Source organism: Chlamydotis macqueenii, chromosome 3 (assembly GCF_036417535.1).
Source record: "Chlamydotis macqueenii isolate bChlMac1 chromosome 3, bChlMac1.mat, whole genome shotgun sequence".
Lineage (NCBI taxonomy): Eukaryota > Metazoa > Chordata > Aves > Otidiformes > Otididae > Chlamydotis > Chlamydotis macqueenii.
The window spans coordinates 26944568-26967745 of NC_141558.1; the positions used below are offsets into that span (position 1 = coordinate 26944568).

The 23178-nt window shown below is 37.7% G+C and overlaps 1 protein-coding gene across 1 annotated transcript in view; it reads right to left on the reverse strand.

The window, feature by feature from the left end:
* Nucleotides 1-21993, reverse strand: part of COL21A1 (collagen type XXI alpha 1 chain) — a 94608-nt gene extending 72615 nt beyond the window's left edge. Inside the window, exons 1-6 of the mRNA XM_086744329.1 lie at nucleotides 21963-21993; nucleotides 10196-10315; nucleotides 7711-8262; nucleotides 3517-3685; nucleotides 3168-3384; nucleotides 1467-1640 (exon numbers count right to left, since the gene is read on the reverse strand). Of these exons, the coding sequence (XP_086600455.1) occupies nucleotides 1467-1640; nucleotides 3168-3384; nucleotides 3517-3685; nucleotides 7711-8262; nucleotides 10196-10283 (1200 nt within the window). The 5' untranslated portion in view covers nucleotides 10284-10315; nucleotides 21963-21993. The remainder of the gene's footprint in view (nucleotides 1-1466; nucleotides 1641-3167; nucleotides 3385-3516; nucleotides 3686-7710; nucleotides 8263-10195; nucleotides 10316-21962) is intronic.
* Between the last annotated feature and the right edge of the window lie 1185 nt (nucleotides 21994-23178).

Here is a 23178-nt window from a genome sequence, read left to right on the forward strand (position 1 = left end):
TGAAAGGTGGTATGCAGCTTCATTAAAATATTTATTTATAATCATGGTTTAATAGAAATACCCTGTCAAAGTTTGACTGTTAATGCTTTGCAGAATGCGTCACAGTCTGAGAAAGTGGAGAAAGGAAATACCTTTTTTAGATTATAGAAATCATCTGGAAATATAAAATTGCAACCTGAGGCAGATTTTCTACTTTTCTTCTAGTCCACTATCAGAAGAGGATCTTATACAAGTCAACATTCCTAAAATGTTTTCATTTTTATTTTAGATAACGCCTTGCTACTAACATTATTTAATTCAGAAACTGTATTCCTGGGAACCTATAAAAGTCCCATTTCTGCAGTGTTAAGAGAAAAAACAAGACACTACGAACCAACCCTATAATCCTAGAATGTGCAAAACTGTAAAAACAGAATAATCCTGAACCAACTGAGAAAACACATAAGACAATTGATTACAATTCTGAAATCTCTACTTTCCTTGCAATAAGTGCCTGAAGTCTTATCAGAAATCTGTGGCAAACATTCAGTAGTTTTCACAAAGGGGTACTTTAGTATAAAGACAATGTTACCACCAGAAATGCTGAGTCACGCACACAGTGCGTCATCCAAGTTTCCATGTACAATTTTAGAATATGATAATAATAGAACTGAAGCCTGGCTACAAATACACAAAATTCAGGAGTAACTGAGTAAAGACATTTGAAGAGATGTGAAAACACATTAATATATTTTAATTGGAGCAGTAAGGATCACAAGAGCACAAAAAAGCATAGCTTTCAAAATTTTGTTCTCTCCCTACTGTGCCAACATAACCTGTACTGATGAAAGCAAATTATACACCAAGTGTCAAGCAAAGATGAAATCCCCTGCTTTCAAACACTGTTTTCCAAATTCAGGTGACTACATTGCATTAAATTTGTGTTTCAGCAAAAACGAATGCCCTTGAAGTCAGTGAGACCAGTTAAACACCCACCACACAGTTGTGCTGAATCTTCCTGATAATTTATAATCCCTCTTAACTATTAAAATTTTGTATATTAGATTCCAGCCTAGTGTAATTTAGAAGACTAAGTTCAAAAAAAACAGAAGCTGTCAATGTGTGGGGCCCTGCAAGGCAGCAACAAGGCTACGAGCAGGGCTGCACGTACACAGGAATAACGGACCGCAATGATTTGCGCGCTTGCTGACGCAATGCCTCGTGCTAGGCACGGATAGGTACATGGGTGTAGGGGGCAGGTGCGTTCGCATGCATAGCAGGTGTACGGGCTTGCGTAGCAGGCGTACAGGTATATATTGCGATGTGACGCAGCAGTAAATTGAGAGCTGACTCCACAGCATCCGTGTCTGTGTCTCTCTCCCCGGGATGGGATCCCGATAGGGGGATTGGTTCGTTGTCGCGTGGCGACATCAATGCAATGGTAACCTACAGTAGAATGACTTATTGTGGTTTTAGCATATGCTTACCTGTACAGTTTCCTCCTTTCCAGAATACTTTCCTATTTGCGTTAGGCCACTGATGTAAATACCTAAAACAGGATGTAATGGCTTCCTTTCAATTTCTTGGTCATCTATATACAAAGTTACAAAGTCTTCTGTTACTAAGAGACGAATTTGATGCCAGCCTTCATCAAACAATGTCTAAGAAAAGTAAAGAAAACAGAATTGTTTAAAACAAAATGTCTTCAATTTAAATAACAATAAAACTCATTTCAACACTTAAATGACTGTTAATGGTGAAGATGATGAATGTTCCAGGTTTTGTCACACAAAAAATGGTAAACTATCTAGGCAAAATAACCAACAGATCAGAATACACAGTATTTCCATTTTCCTGTGTAGAACTGATGAATTATCATAAAGGTTTACTAAATAAAAAGATTATTTAAAAGTATAGTGACATTTACACGGTGTTTAGAGACATACAGCTCTAAAAAAGGTATAAAATTATTGTTCTCCATAATAGCATGGAGAAACTAGAAAAAAAAAGTCTGCTTTTCATGGTGAAGTTTTTCACTGTAGTTGCCAAAAACAATTAAATAAAAATTTCTGGATTGACTTGAAACTGAATTTTTTAACAATTTCCAGTAAATAAAGTTTACCACTGCTTCTTTTAAAAAAAAAAGTTTCACTTACAAATAATTATAAAAAAGTAGAGGAAATTTGGAAAGAAAAAGTAACATTCTCCATCCAATAACAGAAGAATAAAATACCTCTCCCTAACAAAAGCTTAATAGTTAAGACCTTCTCTTGGACAGGAGTCCGTCCTTCTCTGAAGATTTATATTTCATATTCCTTCAACCTGATTTGGACTAAGGACTCAAATGCAAGCCACCACTTCCCAGAAAATTTGAACCCACTTGGTCATGAAGTGCTCCAGCAGTAATTCTTTCCCACTCTCTCTCTGCTGAAGCATCCCTCTTTGTTAACCTATACAATACTCCCTGAGGTAGGAAAAGGAATCTGCAGGCTGTGTATTCCTGCTACAAATACAAGAGTGGAGACATACACTCTCCTTCACTCTGCCTCACCTGCAACTGAGATAGTCTTTCTTACAGAGGTGAATGCTTCACTGGAAAATACTGAAAAAATATTGAAAGGGAACCTTCAGATTATACTAGGAGACAATAAAATTGGTTTGCACAAAGAGGGGAGAAAAATAATTAGCTCCTTCAGTGAGAAAAAGAATTAGCTGAAAGGAATTTTTATTCAACAGAGAACTAAATAAATCCAGATTGAACTCTGAGTTTGTAAGCTGCTATTTGCTCTTCTGGAGATCAAAGTAACTTCTGTCATTACGTATTTTCAAGGAATTTAGACACTTAACAGAAACTCTCTCTAAAATGGACTATTTTCATTAACATTTTCTAGTCTCCATATCAAAGACAGAAAACACTTTCCAGTACACGTTAAGTGAAGAGTTGTGATAAAAAAAAAAGCCTCTATGATCTTCACAGTGACCTGCTGGAGACTACTGAGTAGAAACCACCTGCAATGCACTTACAGTGATGACCACTGTGAACACTCTGGAAACGTAAGTCCCCGCCATGTATTTTTAAATGCCTAAGCAGCCAAAAATAAGATCATATATTTTTAAAAAACACAAAGAGCAAAGGAATAATGTGTACTTAAATGAGAATTCCAGCATGATAGTGACCTACTCCTTACCTTTACATGAGGTGCAGCAAAAGTAATAACTTGTGTGCCATTTATTAAACTTGTCGTAGTGAATGATAATGTTTTCTCTTCTCCATTGATAGTGACTGCTATTTGTGGTCTCTTATCCAGACTTAGAATTCTCCACAAATCCCACGTCTTCTTTACTTTAAATCTTTGAGTGGAAACAAACACATAGGATGGAGGCAGACCTTCTGGAAACACATTCCTAAAGAAGGGGAAAGGGGTAAAAAAAGAGAATACTTGAACATTTGTATAAATCTTAAAACAAGTTTCTCTCACTTTAAACAGACAAAAAAAATCCTACTAAATTTAAGAGTGTATTTATAGATTTAAATACCTTGTCAATTCTGATAGGTCAATACGTGAGGTTACTTCATAAGCTTTTGCATTAGTAGTTGGTATCTGAATTTTCTTTTTAACCTTTTTCTTCACACCTAATCCTACAAGAATGTCAAATCCTTTTTCATCTCGAGCTGCCACTGGAATTCTTGTTGGACAAACAGATTCTGCAAAGCAATAAATGCAAGTATAGTTAAAAACATGATTTAAAACCTTCAAAAAGTAACCTCCCACATACCTAGATTTTGTAGCTGCTTTTTACTAAGTAAAAGAAAATTGAGAATTGCCAGTTAAGTAGAACATCAGAGAGGGACATGCAGAATCCTCAGATACATGAAGCGAGAATACTGAGATGTCATATTTTATTGCAATATTGAAATCTGACTAATTGTAGTTAAGACATTACAGTATTTGACTAAAAAAAGGTACTATATTTAATTTCTACAAATGCATAGTCTCAAAATGCTACAAAATTATAGATGTTAATGTCCACAATGCATTAACAATTTGGATTAATCCAGCATCCCTACCAATTATAGAATCAGGCTGAAAATATACAAAGGTAGAATAATGTACAACTATTTTTTAATCTTCTTTTGCCTGAAATGGACTTTAATATATTTTGTCTGCTACACTGAAACCTGCTTGAAGCTAGTCTCAATGGTCAAATATTGTGTGGCACATTTTCTGTGGAAACTAAAGTTAACTGAATGTTATCTCTGCTTATTTCTCTTCATACAAAAAAACACTAGGCAATGGACCTAAGTTGTTGCCAAAAAAAAAAAAAGTGAGATACCAGAGTGAAATGTAATGCAAAAGCCAACATTGTATTAGAGTAATAAATCAATGAAAATAAAGCAAACAACTTTTTGTTTTATTAAAATTATACTAAACTGTTTACAATAAATTCATTTTCATTACTCGTTTTCCATTGTTTCTCCAGAAAAGCATCAGTTCATAGAAAGGCATGAGGTTAGGAATATATTCCAAAGAACGGGTGGAGACTCCTCTCATCTCCATCTGGACCAGCAGCGAGCTGGAAAATTCAGTGCCAGGGAATTACCAGCTCAAAGGTCTGGACTGGCTTCTCTTTATAATACGAGCAACACTCGATGGCTTTTCCTTCTAGCCAACCCAAGGGCAGTCAGGAGCTACTCTGTTCTGGTAGCGGGGGCAGGATATATGAACTCTAAGAAAACTCAGCTAAATGTCTGCATAAACTATCTACGGTGGGAAAGGACAATCCATCCTAAGGGTACGTGCCACAGGTACTTGGGGCAGCAGCAAGAAGCCACATATATTCCCCTTGATTTTCTTTTCCTCTCTACAGCTAAAAGTCAACTGACTCCCAAATTAAAAATATATTAAAAGTTATCTGTCTGGTTCTATAAGAAAAAAAATGCAAGAATTCCCTGCCTACATTGCAGAAATGAAAACATCTAACTTCTGAATACTTTAAAAAAAATAAAATATGAAGTCCAACACAACTTTCATTCTTACTCTTCTCAAAACATAAATACAGGATTAAACTGTGATATTAAGTAAGAATAATAACACTTTATTTTTGGGGGGTTTCTTCACTGTGCAGTGTTATTATGGAAGCATATTCTAAACTCAGTTGTTTCAAAGCTGAATAATGGCCATACTGCCATTATTACAGATTACAGATAGTCACATACACTGATAAGAAAATGAATGCAAGAATCTCTTATCAATTACAGTATTAAAAATGTGGTGTAAAATAAAAAAAAATAAATGCAGAAATAGGATTACTTTATGTGAGAGGGCCATTATTCCGGATAACCTGCCACAGTAACTACCCCAAATTAATACAATACAAATTAGCATGTATAAAATTATATATTTAGAAACTATTCTTTATGTCTTTATTTTTCAATGGCACATTGAAGAGCTACCTAAAAACATTCCTAGTAAGACAGATTTGGGTGTTCCGGATCATCTTCTGGCAGGACTATTTTGATAATTAACTGAGTCATTACACAGCATGCAGAAGACACTGGCAAAATTAAGAACAGTCTTCCAAGGGAAATGGGGTTGTGTTTCCACAATAATACCAGTCCCAGAAACTCTCTAGCCTACACTGAAATCTTGTTCCCTTTTACATAGTTTTATGAAGCTTTGTTTTTCCTATCCTGAAGTATGGAATAACTTTTTGATGTTAAATCTCATGATCTAACACAAAATAACTTTTCTCAGCATCCTCCAGGCATGGTTCTGAGGTCTGCATTGAGTATTGTTTTTAAATGCATTCCTGGCACACGACCTTTTCTATATTTTCGCTAGCGAATATTAATACTGTGCAAGCATTCAGCTTCCAGAATAAGAAATTTAAATATTTGAGGATTTTTTTAGCCACCTTTTCCTTTCTGGACGACAGGTTCAGTAGGTATTTTCACCCTGCTGTACTCTAAAACGAACACTAGAGTTCCTAAAAGGCACACAAGAGCCCTCCATTCACAAAGCTGTTCTTAATAGCACTACTTGCTACACAAACCACCAAACCTCAGCCTCCTTTTTCCAGAAAGGAAATACTGCCTTTAAATACTCTTTTATCTATGTTCACATAATAACGAAGTTAAAAACACCAAAGAGTAAAGGCTAGCATTTTTTTAGACATTAAAACAAAGAAGATCAAGAGAGAATTGCAAAATTTTCAGGCAGTTTCATGTGGTTGATCACAGCCAAATCATTGCTGCTTTGCCCTCATGGAACTTCCTCTCCTAGAGTCAAAGTGAACCTTAACAACGTGAATAAAATAATCCACCACTCAGATTAAAATTTCCAGTTTACTAGTCTTCGAGTTCACCTGCTAAAGACATTGCGGTTAGAACTGAAGCTGCCAGTTGGCTCTGATCACTCTTTGAGAGAGGAATCTCAATGCTAATGCGAGGGACAAGTGCAACATAAGAGAGTGGAAGCAAAAGGTCACTTAAAGTAAAACAGTAAGTACACTTTTGTATACGTAGTCAACATTCACAGATTACTGCTCTAAGAGTCACATCAAATATTGCAGCCAAATTTTAAAGGATACTAGTTAACTTAGTTCTGAAAGCAGAAAATCTACCTTGATTAAATATAATGTCACCTTTTCTAAATTTTATTTAAAGAAAATATTGTGTTTATTTTGGGAAATTTCTCCCTGCATGAAGTTTTATTGAAGAATTTAGCTGCACTTAGCAGATTTAATTTTTGGACTGACCATCTTACTACATCAGCCACAAGGAATTATTATTTTCATAAGTGTCTCAAGAAATAAACACTACTAATCTCATACTAAGTATCACCATATTTTTTCAATGAAGTCCATACTCGAAGTGCGAGCAAATTAAAACTTTTTCATTCTTACAAAGTGCAGAAATATGGTACAATTGAAATATGACTTGCATCAGCTCTTGGTAATAAAAAAATGTACAAAATAGCACTGATAAATATTTGCTGTACAATAGAGTCCTTCTGAGTGATGTATTTTAGAAGCAATTTGCTGTCTTTCTTACATAACAATGGGAAAGCCATTGTTTTACAAAGTTATCAGAAAACTCAATGCAATACTGCTGCTAGCATTCTAAAGCTAAAAAGTCATTTTACAATGTTGGTCTTGGCTAATTCTTCTATAAAATCCTTCTAAAAAAGATCAAAACAGCTTGTTACAATTCCAGGCACTTTTGCCAAGCGTCTTTCTTCGGGGTTTTTCAACACATACAAGCGGAAGAACTGCTGTTTGTAATGATAGGCTATCCTCTCAACTGTCAAGAAAAAAAAGCTAGAAATGCTAGAAATGCTAGAGTGTAGATGAATGTCAGCCGCACTTAGAAAAAAGATAAGGTAAGTCCTATATTCTCAGCACTATGAGAATTCCTCGCCTATTTTAGGGTTTCCAAATTTTATCAGTGCAAAAAATTTGGGGCTTAGGGCAAAATCCTATACACCAAAATTAAACACATAGTGTGTTAACACACCATTTAGTTCCCAAATATATCTGTTTGTTTAACAGAGAAAATAACAGTTTGGAAAGGATTTCTGCAAGCAAGATCAAAATAAAAGAAGACCATAGTAAAGATTACCAGGTGCCTTAGGTTACATTAATCATACATTCTGCTTGTGAAACAAAGAAATACGGGTACAGAACTACATTCTACACACCTTCTGAAATATTTTATGATCACTTACTTACCTTCACAGAGCTTCTGTTTTATAACTTCTTTAATTCTTGATATTGCAATATAATCTTCAACATAAAATACGTAAGTTGATGAAGGCTTGTTGGCAATAGCTTTAAGTTCATCCTCCTCAATTTCTGAGCCAACACCAATAGCAAACAAAGTGATTTTATTTTTCCTTGCTTCTGCTGCTATGTCTTTGACTTCATCTTGAGACTTTCCATCGGTAAGAACAACTGCTATTTTTGTTAAAAATCTTGAAGATTTTGCAAAAAGGTGGTCAAAGGCAAACTGAATAGCTCTTCCTGTTCTTGTATTTCCTCCCAAGTAGTGTATGGATTCCATTTCCCTGATGAGGTTCTCAGTGGATTCATGAGTTCCGAGGGGAATTTCAAGTACAGGGTAATCACTGTACTGAACAACTCCTACTTGAATAAACTTTGGCCCTATGTCAAAATTTCTTGTAATATTCACAAGCCAGCTTTTGATTATTTCAAAGTTTTCTGGGCCAACACTATAAGAGCCATCTAAGATAAAGACTAAATCTGCTGGAGCGGTTCTGCAACCTAAAAAAAAAAACCCAAGCAAATATTTTAATGAACTCTTCCACTTTCCTCTTCCCCAGGAAATTATCTTTCACACCAATTACTGTTTGTATTAGAATCTATTTTGACAAATAACTAAAAAAAAAAGTCAATCAAGTTTATCAGAGAAAACAATATTGTTTCTGTAAGCAACACAGTTCCAACGTGGTATCTGAAAACCACACTATTTTCTGTTTTTTACATTATCACTAGAAATGACTATGAAAAATTCAGGAATTCAGTTCCCCCTTAGCTGGCAATTACATTTCATGCAATCAGCAGAGAGGAATACATTTTGTTTTTTTCCACATCTCTCTGTCTGCAGAGATGATAAACATAAAACTTGATTTTTGTTACCAAACCAAGCACACTGCAAGGGAAGATTATAGTCTGAATATTCCAGAATTCACAGCAATATCCAATCCCTTTACAAATACATTTTAATTCACTTCTGAGATTTCTACATAGCACTTACAGAAGTAGTCATTACAAAGTCCTGAGTCTCGATTGAATGTTGCTGGTAGCATATTCTGTTTTTAGTAGAAGAAAAAAGCTCAGTGAATGAGCTCAACCTCCACAATATAGAAGCATGTAAGCATTTAACAAATATAATGTAACTCCATGACGACTTAGGCATGGACTCAGCTCTCCTAGCTGCAGCCACTTATAAATGGAGATTTTTTACTAAATTGTCAGCTACAGGCCATGGACTGACAAAAGCCTTTCTATGGGACAATCCTATCCCTCTTATGGGCACATCCTCAAATTGAGGGAATAACTCTCTAGAGGAGAGAATTACCTTTAATCGACTGTGAAAGGAGCTTAGATAACTGACACACAAGGTGGAAAGGATACGGTCAAAACCAGGAGATTAATTTGATCCTATGGCATGTGGAGTCTTGAGAGTTGCTGTGTATTACTGTGCTTTCTGTTTTCTGAAAGGCTGCAGCTCCACCACAGGAAGGAGAGCTTTGCCTTGTCCTGACATCTGCCTATGGACACTTCTGGTCAGGTCAAGATTTCATCTTCATTGAAAGCAAGTGACCACAGTCTGCTGGAGAGACGCTTTTGCAATGCAGGTAATGGTGAAGAGAAAAGACATGGAGAGAAGGAGGAAGGGGTGAGCAGAGCGTATCACTCTGTGGTCTGGGGATACGAATCACAGAGCAATTGCAGTTGGAAGGGACTTCGGACATCATTTGACCCAGCCTCCTGCTCAAAGCAAGTCCAGCTCAGAGTACACATTTAAAAAAAAAAAAAAAAGTATGTCTTTCTAGAGACTGAAAGGAATTTCATGGAGTTTGTTGTAAAATACTGAAAATTGCTGGATTAAGAGCAAAACAGAAGGAAAAAGACCTACCCTGAAAGCATCATTCAGGCCAGAGCAAAGTTTTCCACACTCTTTTTATTCAGTCACTTTGTCTTTCGAAAAGCTACTTTGCTTTAACTTTTTATTTTCCATAAACCAGATTTATGGAAAAGACTATAAGAATATGCAAGGAGGTGTGTCCCAGAGCTGGGGTTATCTCAGCTTCCTCTCTCAGAACCTTTAGGTTTTTTATTCACTTTCTCACATAGCATTAAGCTATTCAAAACATGACTTCTGAAGAAATGAAAATATAAATACTGAAGACACAAGTTTAAATTAAGATTGGAACTTTATAATTCCATCTCTCCCCTTGGGCATTTGCAAGCCACAAAAAGAAATAAATATATTCCTTTCCTAAAGGAGAAACAAGATATTTAAGTTAGTTATCATATATTATAAAATTTTTACCAGGAAAATTATACTGGGAAAAAAAAACCACCATCAACAGAAGTGTGTATGTGGACCTGAAAATGGATACTATCAATTCAAGGCATGCTTTGAAGTTTCCCTTATCTGAAATTAAAAAAAAAAAAAACAAAGACTTACTTGCCCTTGTTTCCCCATCTTCAGCTGAGACATAATCATGAAGTAGCAGAATTAATAGCATCTGAAAAAATGGTACGATCTGTGCCATGTGTATTGTATTTTCAAAGTCTTGATATTAAACTGGATGGGGAAGAAATGAAAACAAAATATAGTGTCATGATATTACAAAATAAATCCAAATTTCTGTGTTTTAAAACCAGTGCATGAGGAACAACTTTGAATCGAATCCACAAGCCGAGACGTAAGGCCAGTCTGCAATGGACTACAGACTCAGAAAGTGTCAGTCAGGCACATAAGCCCAAAATTGAGATTCTAAACTCAACAATACTCACCAGCCTTTCTGTGGAAGCTCAGTTTTCACCAAGGCACATTTATATACTTCTCCTGCTAGGTATACATATGAGTAGATTATATTCCCAGTCCTAGTCACACTTGTTCAACTGCTATCCCACTCTGCAGCCCTTATCCAAAGACTGGACTGCTCCAAAATATGGCAAGTGTTTATGTATCAAGTACTGATGTGAACAAGTTACTTCAGTCTCAATCCACACATCTGGCTACTTCAGGGAGTCTGGGACAATTCCCACTCCTCAACCCCAACACTGAGACTGCCACCAGGAGTGGGGGTCTCAGCAAGCCTCAGCCCACTCCCAGCACAGCTAAGCCCCCCAGACTGTGTACCATAACATCCGAGGTTACATAAAATACATTAATCTTCAATATTTTTTTCCTCTATTCATAGCTCCTTTGTTATTATGGTCTCTGAATTATATCCCCTAAAGGGTCCTAAAGCAAACAGGCAATTTTGGCCTCATGTTGCTATCACAAATACTATTTAACAAATTTAGAATCAAGGAATCATAGAATATATCAAGTTGGAAGGGATCCATATGTCAGGTAAGCCATATTTATTACTTACGTTTACTGCAAAAAGAAAATAGAATCATAACAGAAAAAGATACATTTTTGGACTGCTATATTAGAGATCCATTCATTTCAAGGCTCTGAAGAAGAAAACAAGTATACTGAATTTCTTCTGTACTCTGTCTTCTCATCCTCCAATGCAAAATGCAATTTTTGTAACTACATTTTACCCTCCACTACAAAACATGAACACCCTGACAGAGAAAGGGAGGATTAACTGCTGGTCTGAATGACTAAGTGCACATACTGGTGATGGAGCATTGGCACAGGTTGCCCAGAGAGGTTGTGGAGTGTCCATCCTTGGAGATATTCAAAAGCCAGTTGGACATGGTCCTGGACAAGTGGCTGTAGAGGTTGGACTGGATGACCTCCAGAAGTCCCTTTCAATCTCAATCATTCTGTGATCCTGTGATTTCTATTAAACTATGTGAGGTGGTATACTTGTTCTTTTAAGGGTAGATTTGGTTCATCAAATGTCATCAATATAACAGAAGACAGAATTTTAGAATACCTTATATGTATCCTTGCATATTTTAACGGAAACTTTTTTCCCCACAGAGTTATTTGGTTTGCATTCAGAACAACATTCTCAGTGCTGCTCAGTAATTGGCCAACCCAGTTACTACTTTCAAATTTTCCCATATTTATGGGAAAATATCTAAATAATGAAACAAAAAAGAAAGACGCTAAATTGAGGACAAATTTTCAGCAGCAGTTCAGGGTAAATTCACTGCACTATTCTTCAGTTTCCCTAATTTAAGTATTTGACATCTGGCTAGCAGACTAAATATTCCTCTTCTCCCTTCAGGCTTTGCTTTGCCAATCATATTAGTCTTTATCTGTTACATGCTAGCTTATCACCAACATTCTTGCTGCTTTTTTCAGACCATTTCCTAGAATTGAAGTGCCTTCCTTGAATAAGGCCAAGACTCCTTCCCTTTTTACATCTTTTTCTTCTAGACAAAAACCTTTTCTTATGCCCACACCAAAATTATCTACATATTCACCTAAAAAAAGGTTAAGTACAAGTGAAAATATCTATTATAGAACAAAATCAAAAGTCAATGTATTGGGGGGGGAGGGGGTGTGGAAGCTGCGTGTATTTGTCTTTTTTATATTGCTAACATTTAATTTCAAATTCTTCAGGGTAGTCAAGGTGTCCGCCACATTACCAGCAATAATGTACTGATAGGTATTCCTGTGGTGGGTTGACCCTGCCTGGATGCCAGGTGCCCACCAAAGCTGCTCCTCAGCTGGACAGGAGAGAGAAACTATAACAAAAGGCTCAGGGGTTGAGATAAGGACAGGGAGATATCACTCAACAGTTACCATCATGGGCAAAACAGATTTGACTTGGGGAAATTAATTTAATTTAGTATCAATTAAATCAGAGTAGGATAATAAGAAATAAAACTAAATCTAAAGAACACCTTCCAGCCACCCATCCCTTCTTCCTGGGCTCAACTTCACTCTCGAATTCTCTCCCTCCTCACCCAGAGCAGCAGAGGGGGACAGAGAATGGGAGTTGCCGTCAGTTCGTCACTGTCACATTGTCTCTGCCGCTCCTTCCTCCTCATAGGGAGGCCTTCTCACACTCTTCCCCTGCTCTGGCATGGGGTCCCTCCCACAGGAGACAGTCCTCCATGAACTGCTCCAATGTGAGTCCTTCCCACAGGCTGCAGTTCTTCATGAACCATCATAGGCTTCCCATGGGGTTACAGCCTCCTTAGGGCGCATCCACCTGCTCTGGCATGGGGTCTTTGCTCCTCCGCAGGCCTCCATGGGGACAATCTGCTTCACCATGGTCTTCACCATGGGCTGCAGGGGAATCTTGTCAGGAGCAACATTACTTCTCCCCCTCCTTCTTCACTGACCTTGGCATCTGCAGGGTTGTTCCTCTCACATAATCTCACTCCTCTCTCCACTGATGCTTTCTTCAGCAGTTTTTTTTTCCTTTTTAAATATGTTATCCTAGAGGCACTACCACCATCACTGACGGGCTTGGCCTTGGTCAGTGGTAGGTCCGTCTTAGAGCCGGCTGTCATTGGCTCTATCGGACCTGGCAGCTTCTCACAGAAGCCACCCGTGTAGCCCCCTGCTACCAAAACCTTACCTCACAAACCCAAACTTCTGTAGTGCTGGAAAATACTGTTCTCCAAAAATATGCCAAAACAAAATTCTGCATGTCTATTGCAATTGCCTCTTAGAAGAATAAATACGTAAATTGAAATAAATAACCATTTTATTTTCTAAGACTAGTCAAGGCAGTAAACTGAAGATAATGCCATTAAATCACTACAATATACTGAGCAGCATCCAGTAACCAGTGAGCTGTTATCTGCACCAAAATTCTACAGTAATTAAACACAGACCTTTGTCCCTAAAGGTGTATATACCTGACATGATGTTTTTAGGAAAATGATACAGGAAAAAGGGATTACATACGTGTGGAAGTAAGACAGTAACAAGCAGAGAGGTAGTAATTTCAATGTCAGGTTAATTTCTCACAGATTTATGATCTGTATTTCCCAAACAGAAGATGAGCCACAAAATCAGTAAGTTAATTTACTTTGGCTTTTCAGTCAGCTTCTTCGCTTTTTCCACTGCTTATAAAGCACTCATTCCATTAAGACAAAAAAAAAAAAAATCTACACAAAGAACCTTAAGGCATGTAAAAAAATTAATTTCCAGGAAACGCTACTGCTACCTAATAAAATCCCCCAAAATTAATAACACAAAAACATAATTATAATGTTATTAAATATCACCTTCAGGTTATAGACAATTGCAAGGCAACAACATACTTTGTTATTCATATTCCCTCGCGTCAGAATGGGTGAGAAACCAAATGAAGCACTTTAAGGTCTATGGGACAGGACACAAGATGCACTGTTCCAATAGTGCTACACACATGTTGGGATGTCAACTTCATTTAAACAGATGGAAGTGGCCAATTCTTGTCCCAGCTATTTTCAAAAGGATCTGTTTAAACTATGAAATTAAATGCATAAGTAGTAGGCATGTAATACATGAGAAAATCTTACGATAGCAGAAATGGGCAACTTACACTGATTATTTCAGACTTGATGGTTTGTAAGATTCACCATTTTAAAATCACTTTCAGCCTTTTCTGTGGCAAGTGTTTACTGAAGCATAAAATAAATTGAGACCAAATTGAGTGACACCAAAGAAGAACATATGAAATTAAATCTATGTGGGAATTTGCATAGCAGGTAACTAAAGAAGGACAACAGCATTCTTTGAGAATATCAGAAAAATATAAGCCTGTAACTGAAAAATAAAAGACAGACTACTGTACAGAGAACTGATACATATTAAAAAACCACAATGCTGGCCCCAATAAACTATAAAATCCTGTAGATTCCTCCCACCAATAACCCCAAAAGAAAAACGTCCAAAATATTGACAAGGAATAGTTGTGAAAAAGACAATTGAGGAAAATATCACAACAGTACATTAATTTTTGGTGTCTGTCATCTCTGTGGTTGTCTAAATGGTTATTTATGTAAAATCCATAGAATTTATGTAAAATGAATGTAAAAAAGAAGCAATTTAGTGACTTCACTGCATCAGTCTTCACTAAAAAGAGTACAGGGACTGCTACCGTTAATACTACACCCTTTAAAAAAAAAAAAAAAAGCACACTAAATCTACAAAATTATTTTAACACCACACTCCCTGCAGCACAAAACTTGTATGTGCTCTGTGCCATAAGCACAGGCACTTCAGGTCAGGTGGGGACGCCGGGATCCTGCTCGCTGGCGCAGCTCTCCTTTCACCAACCCCTGCAGAAACCATTAATGCCTTCCTTCAACTGCACGGCCCCCTTCCATCTCTGCTCATCTTTTCACCAACATTTACTCACTGGTACCTTCAGAAATGAACCCCCCCAGATCAGCAGGAATGAGGGAAGCTACAGGGAAGAGGAAGATGCTCAGAGCTGGCAGAGTGGGAAGGGGAGAGCAGGGAAGAGCTGCAAAGAAGCCTTGTGCCCCCGAGGAAGGAGATGCTCCACAGAAACCCTAATACTTCACCATGGGAGAAGCACACATGAAAGTAGTATTTACTGGCCATCCTGGAGTACAGAGCATGCTAGGGAGTCTGGTTTAAGAGCAGAGGGGAAAAGTCATGCCAAAACCTCTGCAAATTGGAGATGAGGGGTGTTAGAGGGGAAATAGAGTAAGGAAAGGAAAATTCACAGGGATATGCTGTGGTGTGCTCCACTCATACACCCAGCAGAAATGTACTGTCCTCTGAATTTTTCAGTTCTGTGTTCTCCTTCTCTCATTCATTTGCATTAATCTAATTCATGTACATATTTTAAACAACAGGCAAAAACTAATGGCACACCCCTCGTATGACCCCACTGGTCAGCTTTCATCAAGTTGTCTCTGTGAAACAACAGTCCCAAAAGAAAAAAGGTAGAACAAGAAAAAGGACACGTTTGCAAGTTCCTCCTGGCCCCAGCCTCACCTACCCAAACAGAGAGAACTGCTGCTCACCATGCAGCCCCAGCATCGCATGAGGGGCAAAGCCAGATTCGCTCTTGCTCCAACAGTAAATGAAATAATACTGGGAATACCTTCACAAGCCATTAGGCACCAGTGTCAGGGAGCACAGCAGGGAATTACAGGGCAGGCATCATATTATGTCTCGCTTTTCACAGTGAAGAAATTTCTGTTCTTCACTAGCAAATGCTACAACAGCTTTCAAAGTATGTCTTTGATCTTGAATGTCATTAAAGTAATTAAAGGATTACATTACAGTAAGATTTCTTTTGGTTAAAATTATGTTCTTACTTAATATATTTCTTAAAAAGAGTCAGTGAAATAATTGGTAAAACAGGCTTATTTGATTTGCAGAATCAACTTGTATTCCCTCAACAGATTCATTTTCCATCTATTTGTGAAAGTCCTTCTGTATTTCATTTACATCAAAGCCTGAAAAATATGAGATACTGAACTTGAGAACTTCATTATAAGTATAAAGCCAAATATCTACTTAGTAGTCCAAAATGGACTTATTAATAGAAACCAAAATTAAGAGGATAAAGCCAAGACATAAGCAACCAGCCAATGAAGATTCCAGGAATTATCCAGCGTTCAACTTATTTGAAAGAAAATAATAATATAGCACTGCACTTTTAACAGTCAAATGAGATGCCAAACCAACAACTCCAGAGACCAAAGTTCTGTGTCTTATCGACACAGTAATTATAGCATAGGCAACAGGAGTGTACTTGAAATTACTTACAGAAAATACTTGCCCAAGTGCCCATGGAGAGGCCACCATTAGTATCAGCCCAGGACCTCTCCATTGACATTGCCAAAAGCCAAAATTTGTCACTGCTGATCATGCCCTTTCTATCTCCAGGTTTTTTAAGAGAAACAGAGAAAGTTGTCTCTGTGGTGGTCTATGGAAGTGCTCACTGCTTTCTTCTCTGCCTCTGAGAGCTTTGCTGGCTGCTACAAGTCAGGGTCCTCCTGCCAAACTTCTGCTGCTGGAGCTGTAGGAGCTGGGTCAGATTGTGTAAGGAAATGCTAAGGGATAGTAAATCTGTCCCAGCACTGCACAGGCAGAAGGGCATCGAATTCATGCTTGTTCCTTATTTCCTCTGCATCTGCAAATAGTAGCCAGGACTCGAGGATCTTTATGAGTCCTTTCCAACTCACTATATTCTATGATTCCATGATACTATGCTAAGCTATGTGAAAAATGAAAAAAACAGAAAATAATATTTTAAACAAAACTTTTAGCCCCAGTCTTTTCCCGAATTATCTGTTGTGATTAGTTTGTGATTTTACCAAATGCACAAGAAAACTCATTTATCAAACTGCTTTCCCACCTCTCAGTTATACCACATCACTTTTAGTATACAGAAGAGAAATCCATACAGGGTTACTAAATAAATACACAGATGTTGCATCCAGCTCAAGTAAAGGGTTGTGGACTGAGAGAGTATTAGTGGAGAAACAGCATATGTGTTACTGTATTTTTCAAGGTATCCACAGTTACTTCATTTTTCCACCTTAAATGGAACAGTGCACTGCACCCAGAGGCTTTGTAATTCTGGTGATGCACAGAGTGGCAGGAGCAATCTATCTCTCAGCTCCACACAACTGTTTAAAATAAAGCCACAAGGGCCTATCAGACATTAACTGAGACAAGATACTGGGTTGGGTGGACCTTTAGTGTGACTCATCATGCCATTCTTCTGTTCTGTACTGTATGCTTTTTATCTTGCTTTTTTACATCCCAAAAGGGATGTTTAGAGTGAGTGGAAACAGTACCCTGCAGTAAAATTATCTGTCTTGCACAGAGGGATCCCAAACAGTTTATGCAAATATGCCCACTCTGAGCTCCTGAAATGAGCAGTTGTAGAGTACACCAGGCATTTTTGAGTATCTTTGGAACTTACATCAGGACTCAGGCAAGCTTCTCAGAATAAACAAAAGGTAAAACTACAGCAGTGCTATTAAGCAAGAAATTGACCTCAGGTTTCCTATACAGGGGACATCAAGTACAGCCATTAATGAAACCAATAGCCTCTACTCGATTTTTTAATAAATTCAAGGCTGCCAGTGTGTTAGAGGTGGCAAAGGCATGCAACTCCCAGAACAGCTTTGGTACACAGGAGTGCACAGATGTTCAGACGACAGCATCTCCTGTATGCAGGCACAGCAGAATTTCACATCCAAATTAAGTTTTCAGTAGGAAATTTAGGTGCCTAAGCAGGTCAGGCACTATTTCCACTTTGTATTTCAGATGCCTAAAAGCAGCACCTTCTGTGTCTCAAAAGGCAGTTTACTGATGCAGTCTTTCCATACCCAGCTTTCCAGCACCCAGATTACTGTATCATTTTACTTTCCCCAGGAATACTCTCTGAAGAATCTTTCCTTTTAGAGCAATTTGGAATCTTCCAGAATCAAAAATATTTGCTCTTCAGTGCAGTTTTGTCACTATTCAAACTGGGGAATGGAGAGAGAGAGATTTCCTTTCTGTGAAAACCCTGGCTTCTCTGCTGCACGAAGATTTCTTGCTGAAGAACTACACTGAAGAACTATACTGAAAAAAGGAGTTCCTTCCTTCACTTCTTCCCGTTGCTAGTTACCGCCTAAGAAGGAAGCCAGGAAGCGTATGATTTTAACCTTTTCCAACATTCCGAGAAAATAACCAGACTAAAGGTTATATATATTATCTTGCCTGCCAAGTATAAATTAACACATCTCTCATATTACATCACGGCATAAACATCTCTTAATTCAACTAGAGATTGTTAGGCTTGGCTTACAAAGGAACAAATACTTAAACATCACAATAATAATGACTGAAAGGACATACAGGAGATTCTTTGCATTTCCAAGACTTATGCAATACTACAGAAATTGTACAGCAAGAGAAAAGCAACCCTGAAAATCCTGATTTATACACACTAAATAATGTGGAGAAGTAATGCAATATTGCGTCACCTTCTTTTTATAGTTGTTCTCTCTGTTTTTAAAATTAATAGGTTTTACAAAAAAAAAAGTGTTAGGGAAATTTACAATTAACTATTTATTCCTAATTCTCCCTTATACTACCAGTTCTAAGCAATCAAAAAGTCTATGAGGTTACTCCAAGTCAGTTACTTTTAACAAGTAATACATTTGAATCTGTATTTATTTCCACTTGGATTTCAGTCCCATTCTGCATTCATGTTTTCCACATATTGTTCCTCTTCATTTATTTTTCTTGGTGGGCACATCTGATGAGGTTATTATACTTGCAAATACTTAAAAGGATAACAGCATTTCCTGAGAAGGGTGAGGCTGTGTAGACTTCATTAATCTAAGCTCAGTTCACACATACATATATGTACATAAATGCAAGATTGTATACAAATAGATAAAATCACCTACAGTTACAAGTACATTAGTATTCCCCACACCATCTCTTTCTGCTTCTACATTGGAACGAACTATTGTCACAATCATCAGTATAATTACATTCATACCAGGAGTATCCTATAGCATTAAATATATGATTACAGAGTAGTTTAGATGAGTTTTTTCAAGAAAGAGAACTATGTCTTTAAGTTACACATATTGTGAGTTTTCCTTATTTTTTATTATAGTTAGTACTAGTGCAACAAGAATGAAAAGTAGTTGTACAATGGTTCTGTTCTGGCTAATAACTATCCATACTTATCTTATTTAAGAGTATGTAGCTATCCAAAGTACACAGAGTATACAATTAGAGACATTTTCTTTCCTAATACAGAAATCAGGCAGAAAACATTGCCTGGACTCCCTTAAAAAGAAAAGGCAGATGGGGTGTTGTGGTTTAACTCCAGCCGCCAACTAAGCATCACACAGCCCCTCGCTCACTCCCCCCTTGGTGGGATGTGGGAGAAAATCAGGAGAGTAAAAGTGAGAAAACTGGTGAGTTGAGATAAAGACCGTTTAATAGGTAAAGCAAATCTGTGCACACAAGCAAAGCGAAACAAGGAATTCATTCACTACTTCCCATCAGCAGACAGGTGTTCGGCCATCTCCACAAAAGCAGGGCTCCATCACACTTAACGGTTACTTGGGAAGACCAATGCCATCACTCCAAACGTCACTGCCTTCCTGCTTCTTCCCCTAGCTTTATATGCTGAGCATGATGTCATACGGTATGGAATATCCCTTTGGTCAGTTGGGGTCAGCTGTCCGAGCTGTCACCTCCCAGCTCCTCGTGTACCCCCAGCCTACTCACTGGTGGGGTGGTGGGAGAAGCAGAAAGGGCCTTGACTCTGTGCAAGCACTGCTCAGCAGTAACTAAAACATCCCTGTGTTATCAACACTGTTTTCAGCACAAACCCAAAACACTATGAAGAGAATTAACTCTTTCCCAGCCAAAACCGGTACATGGGGCTTTTGCCTGGGGCCTCCCCAGCATTCCCATCACTTTTGCTGTCTTTTTTTACAACAGTGGCATGGGTAAGAGGCACAGCTTTGTTTCCCCTCCCTCTAAAAGTCTAAAAGCCTACTTGATAGACTAAAGAACAGAGAGGTCCAGACAGAGCTGGAGAAACACATGAAAGAAGTGAGGAGAGATGCAGGCAAAGACCTACTGCAGCTGAGTCAGTATACCAAGTCCACAGCTGCAGCAATGGGAGCTGTGCAGGGTCAACAGCAAAGTGACCTGGGTTAGCTGAAGGAGAATGTCCAAGTGCCTGCTGAAAGTGAATTAATATTGGAGACCTCAGAGAAATAGCAGCAGACCGTTCAGAAAGGTCAGCGAAATGAAAGTGCACCTGCATCAGCCGGGCTTCTGCAAGCATCCAGATCAGTAGCACCCCCAAGGCTACAAAAGGCTACAAAAGGCATGCAAATAAACAAGCTCCACACCATAAAATTTATTCCAGTTATTTCCCCACACAGGATCACATAGGAAAACTCCTAACATACCAAATGGCTCACTCATGCCACAGCAGCATCACATCTTATCTGCATTCTCACCAATCAATCTCACTTGTCTCTGCATATACGTCTGTGGTTCCTCAAGTATGCACTAGCACAATCTGTTCCTGGTGCTCAAATGTTATTTTGGAGTTCTCCCCCTAAGCTCAGTAAGGCACGAACAACTGCTTCAGGTTTATTCTTCATATTTCATTCATTTGTGCCATAGCCACAATTTAAATTTCTCATTAAAAATGGTTGACTTAACAGACAAAAGATCATTGCTCAAACTACTGGCAAAGCAAGCCACTTCAATCTTCACTCCAAAAGACATTCTAGGGATAGGCAGGCTATAAAAGAAGGATTGTTAGTTTAAATGAAACTATTCTGCAAGATGATTACAATTTCCACTATTAGAGGTATTCAATATAAACAAAACAAACCCACAGGAATTAGTACTATGTGGTAAGATTACATTCCATATCTACATCTTTGAGATATATCTATGGTGCATAAAGTATTATGCAGATTATATAAAGGAGCAAAGAGGATTAAAGAAATTACCACATTTCCAGCAGATTTCAGAAAGAAGGCTTTGTATCAAGTGTATAAAGGCTGTATACCAACTTCGATGCTATACATGGAAGATCAACATAAGGAGCTGATACATATGATAACCCAAGCAAGAAGATACACATTTCTGAAAGCAAAGAATCCTGTTAGTGGAATGGGCTGACTGTCTATTTTTCGTATGATTCAGTAAAGCACAGCAAACCCTCAGACTCCTCCAGTCTACAGCAGAGAAAGTTTGTATTCATGCTCCAACACGTGAAGTCATAGAAGGCTTGTATCTTTAAATCAAATTTATTCTGGCATTTTGCACTTTGTTGGATTTGTTCCCACTCCAAGAGGATGCTGTGCCAGGTGTCAACAATTAGTTATTGAGGGTTAAAGAAAAAGGACGCTTACCACAGCATTTGAGCTGCTGGACTGATACCAACTGACTCGAAAACAATACAGGATGGGCAACTTATGCAAGCAACCACAGTCGGCAGCTCAGCGTTCTGGCTGCCACAAATGAATTTGAAGTCTCCCTGGAAACCATGATTTCATCCCATCTGTGAAAACTCCATGCTGTTATTTCTCTCTTTATCAAGCAACTTGAGATTCCACAGAATTTTCCCTCCTTGGACAGACTCAAGGAAAACAAAACAGCTAAAGTTTGACACTCTAATTGTACAGTTGAAATTAACCTAGTATACGATAATAGGATTCTGCATAAGAAACATTTGAACCTACTCCTACAGGAAATTCAAAAGTTCAATTTTTGAGTGTGCACATGTATATGTATCTATGTTACGAAACAGGGAAACAGAAAACAATTTCATACAAATTACTACCTGGAGCAACAACTTGGGAGACCACTTCGTCTGAGCTAAGGAATGTGGAGTTCAATTGGGCCAGTGACAACTGTTGGTAAACAGAAGAAAAACAGTCATTGGGGGACATAATGCAATAACTGGAAATTATATATAATAATTATATATAATTACATATAATTATATATAATTTAGCAATTAAACCAGTATAGAAATTGGCTCAAGTCTGAGAGAAAGGTACAACAATCTCTAACAACAAACCTTGATAGAAAGGGGCATAAAAGCAACACAAAAATGGAACCAATCCAAGTAAGAGATTCTAATGCAATTTAAAGACTATGTTAGGATCATGCCTAGTTGACAAGAAATACATAGAATTGCTCATCCATCACTACCATGGTCTCAGAGTCCTCAGAAAAGCAAGCCAGCCAAGGATTCAGAAACATTTTCAGTGTTTCCAAATTCAGCTAGGTCCTGATATGTCAGATACACGTTTCTGCCAATAGCTCCTCATTCACTTCTTGCTTTTTCTCCTAACATCTACTTTCTTTCAACTTTTTAATTTTTGTTGTCCACTTTTCAAGAAGGGAGGGTAGGGCTGCCTTAGCTAAAATGTTATTTGCAATGTGACAAGTGCAACATTTGCTGTGAAAACAAGAGAGAAGCCATAAGAAATACACAACAGGGGACTTAAAATAAGTTTGCTATGTGAAGGAAAGAATAAGTAAGTCTATAAACTCTGCCTCCTGCAAGGGCCAGCATCAGAAACAGAAGTTATGTTTTCTCTCTTCCTATCTTTTTCTTCTATTCAATTGCCTTTTTTATCCCTCGAACAGGTTTGGATCAAGCACAATGGATCAAGCCCATTAGTGTTACTTATTGTCTTTTTCCACAAATTACACTTAATGCTACTCTCAGTGTTAGTTTAAGTAGTCAAATGCTGGAGGGGATAAGAATGCTGACACAGACGCCTGTTTTAGGTAAAGATTTCAAAACTTTATTTGAAAGTTTAGCCCTTTCCAATTCTTTAACTGTCCTCCCTCTTTTTCACTCATTTCCAAATTCAATAAAAGGCAAAACAGATATTAATTTTTTTTAAATAGCAATCTGTAGCCATGGGAAAAGCTGGTTAAAGTCTCTGTTCAAGCCTCAGAACTTGATTTTATTGTTTTATGCTACAGAATGAGTGGATGTTTATTCCATTTAACTTAGTATAACAGCCTTTAGACTACATATA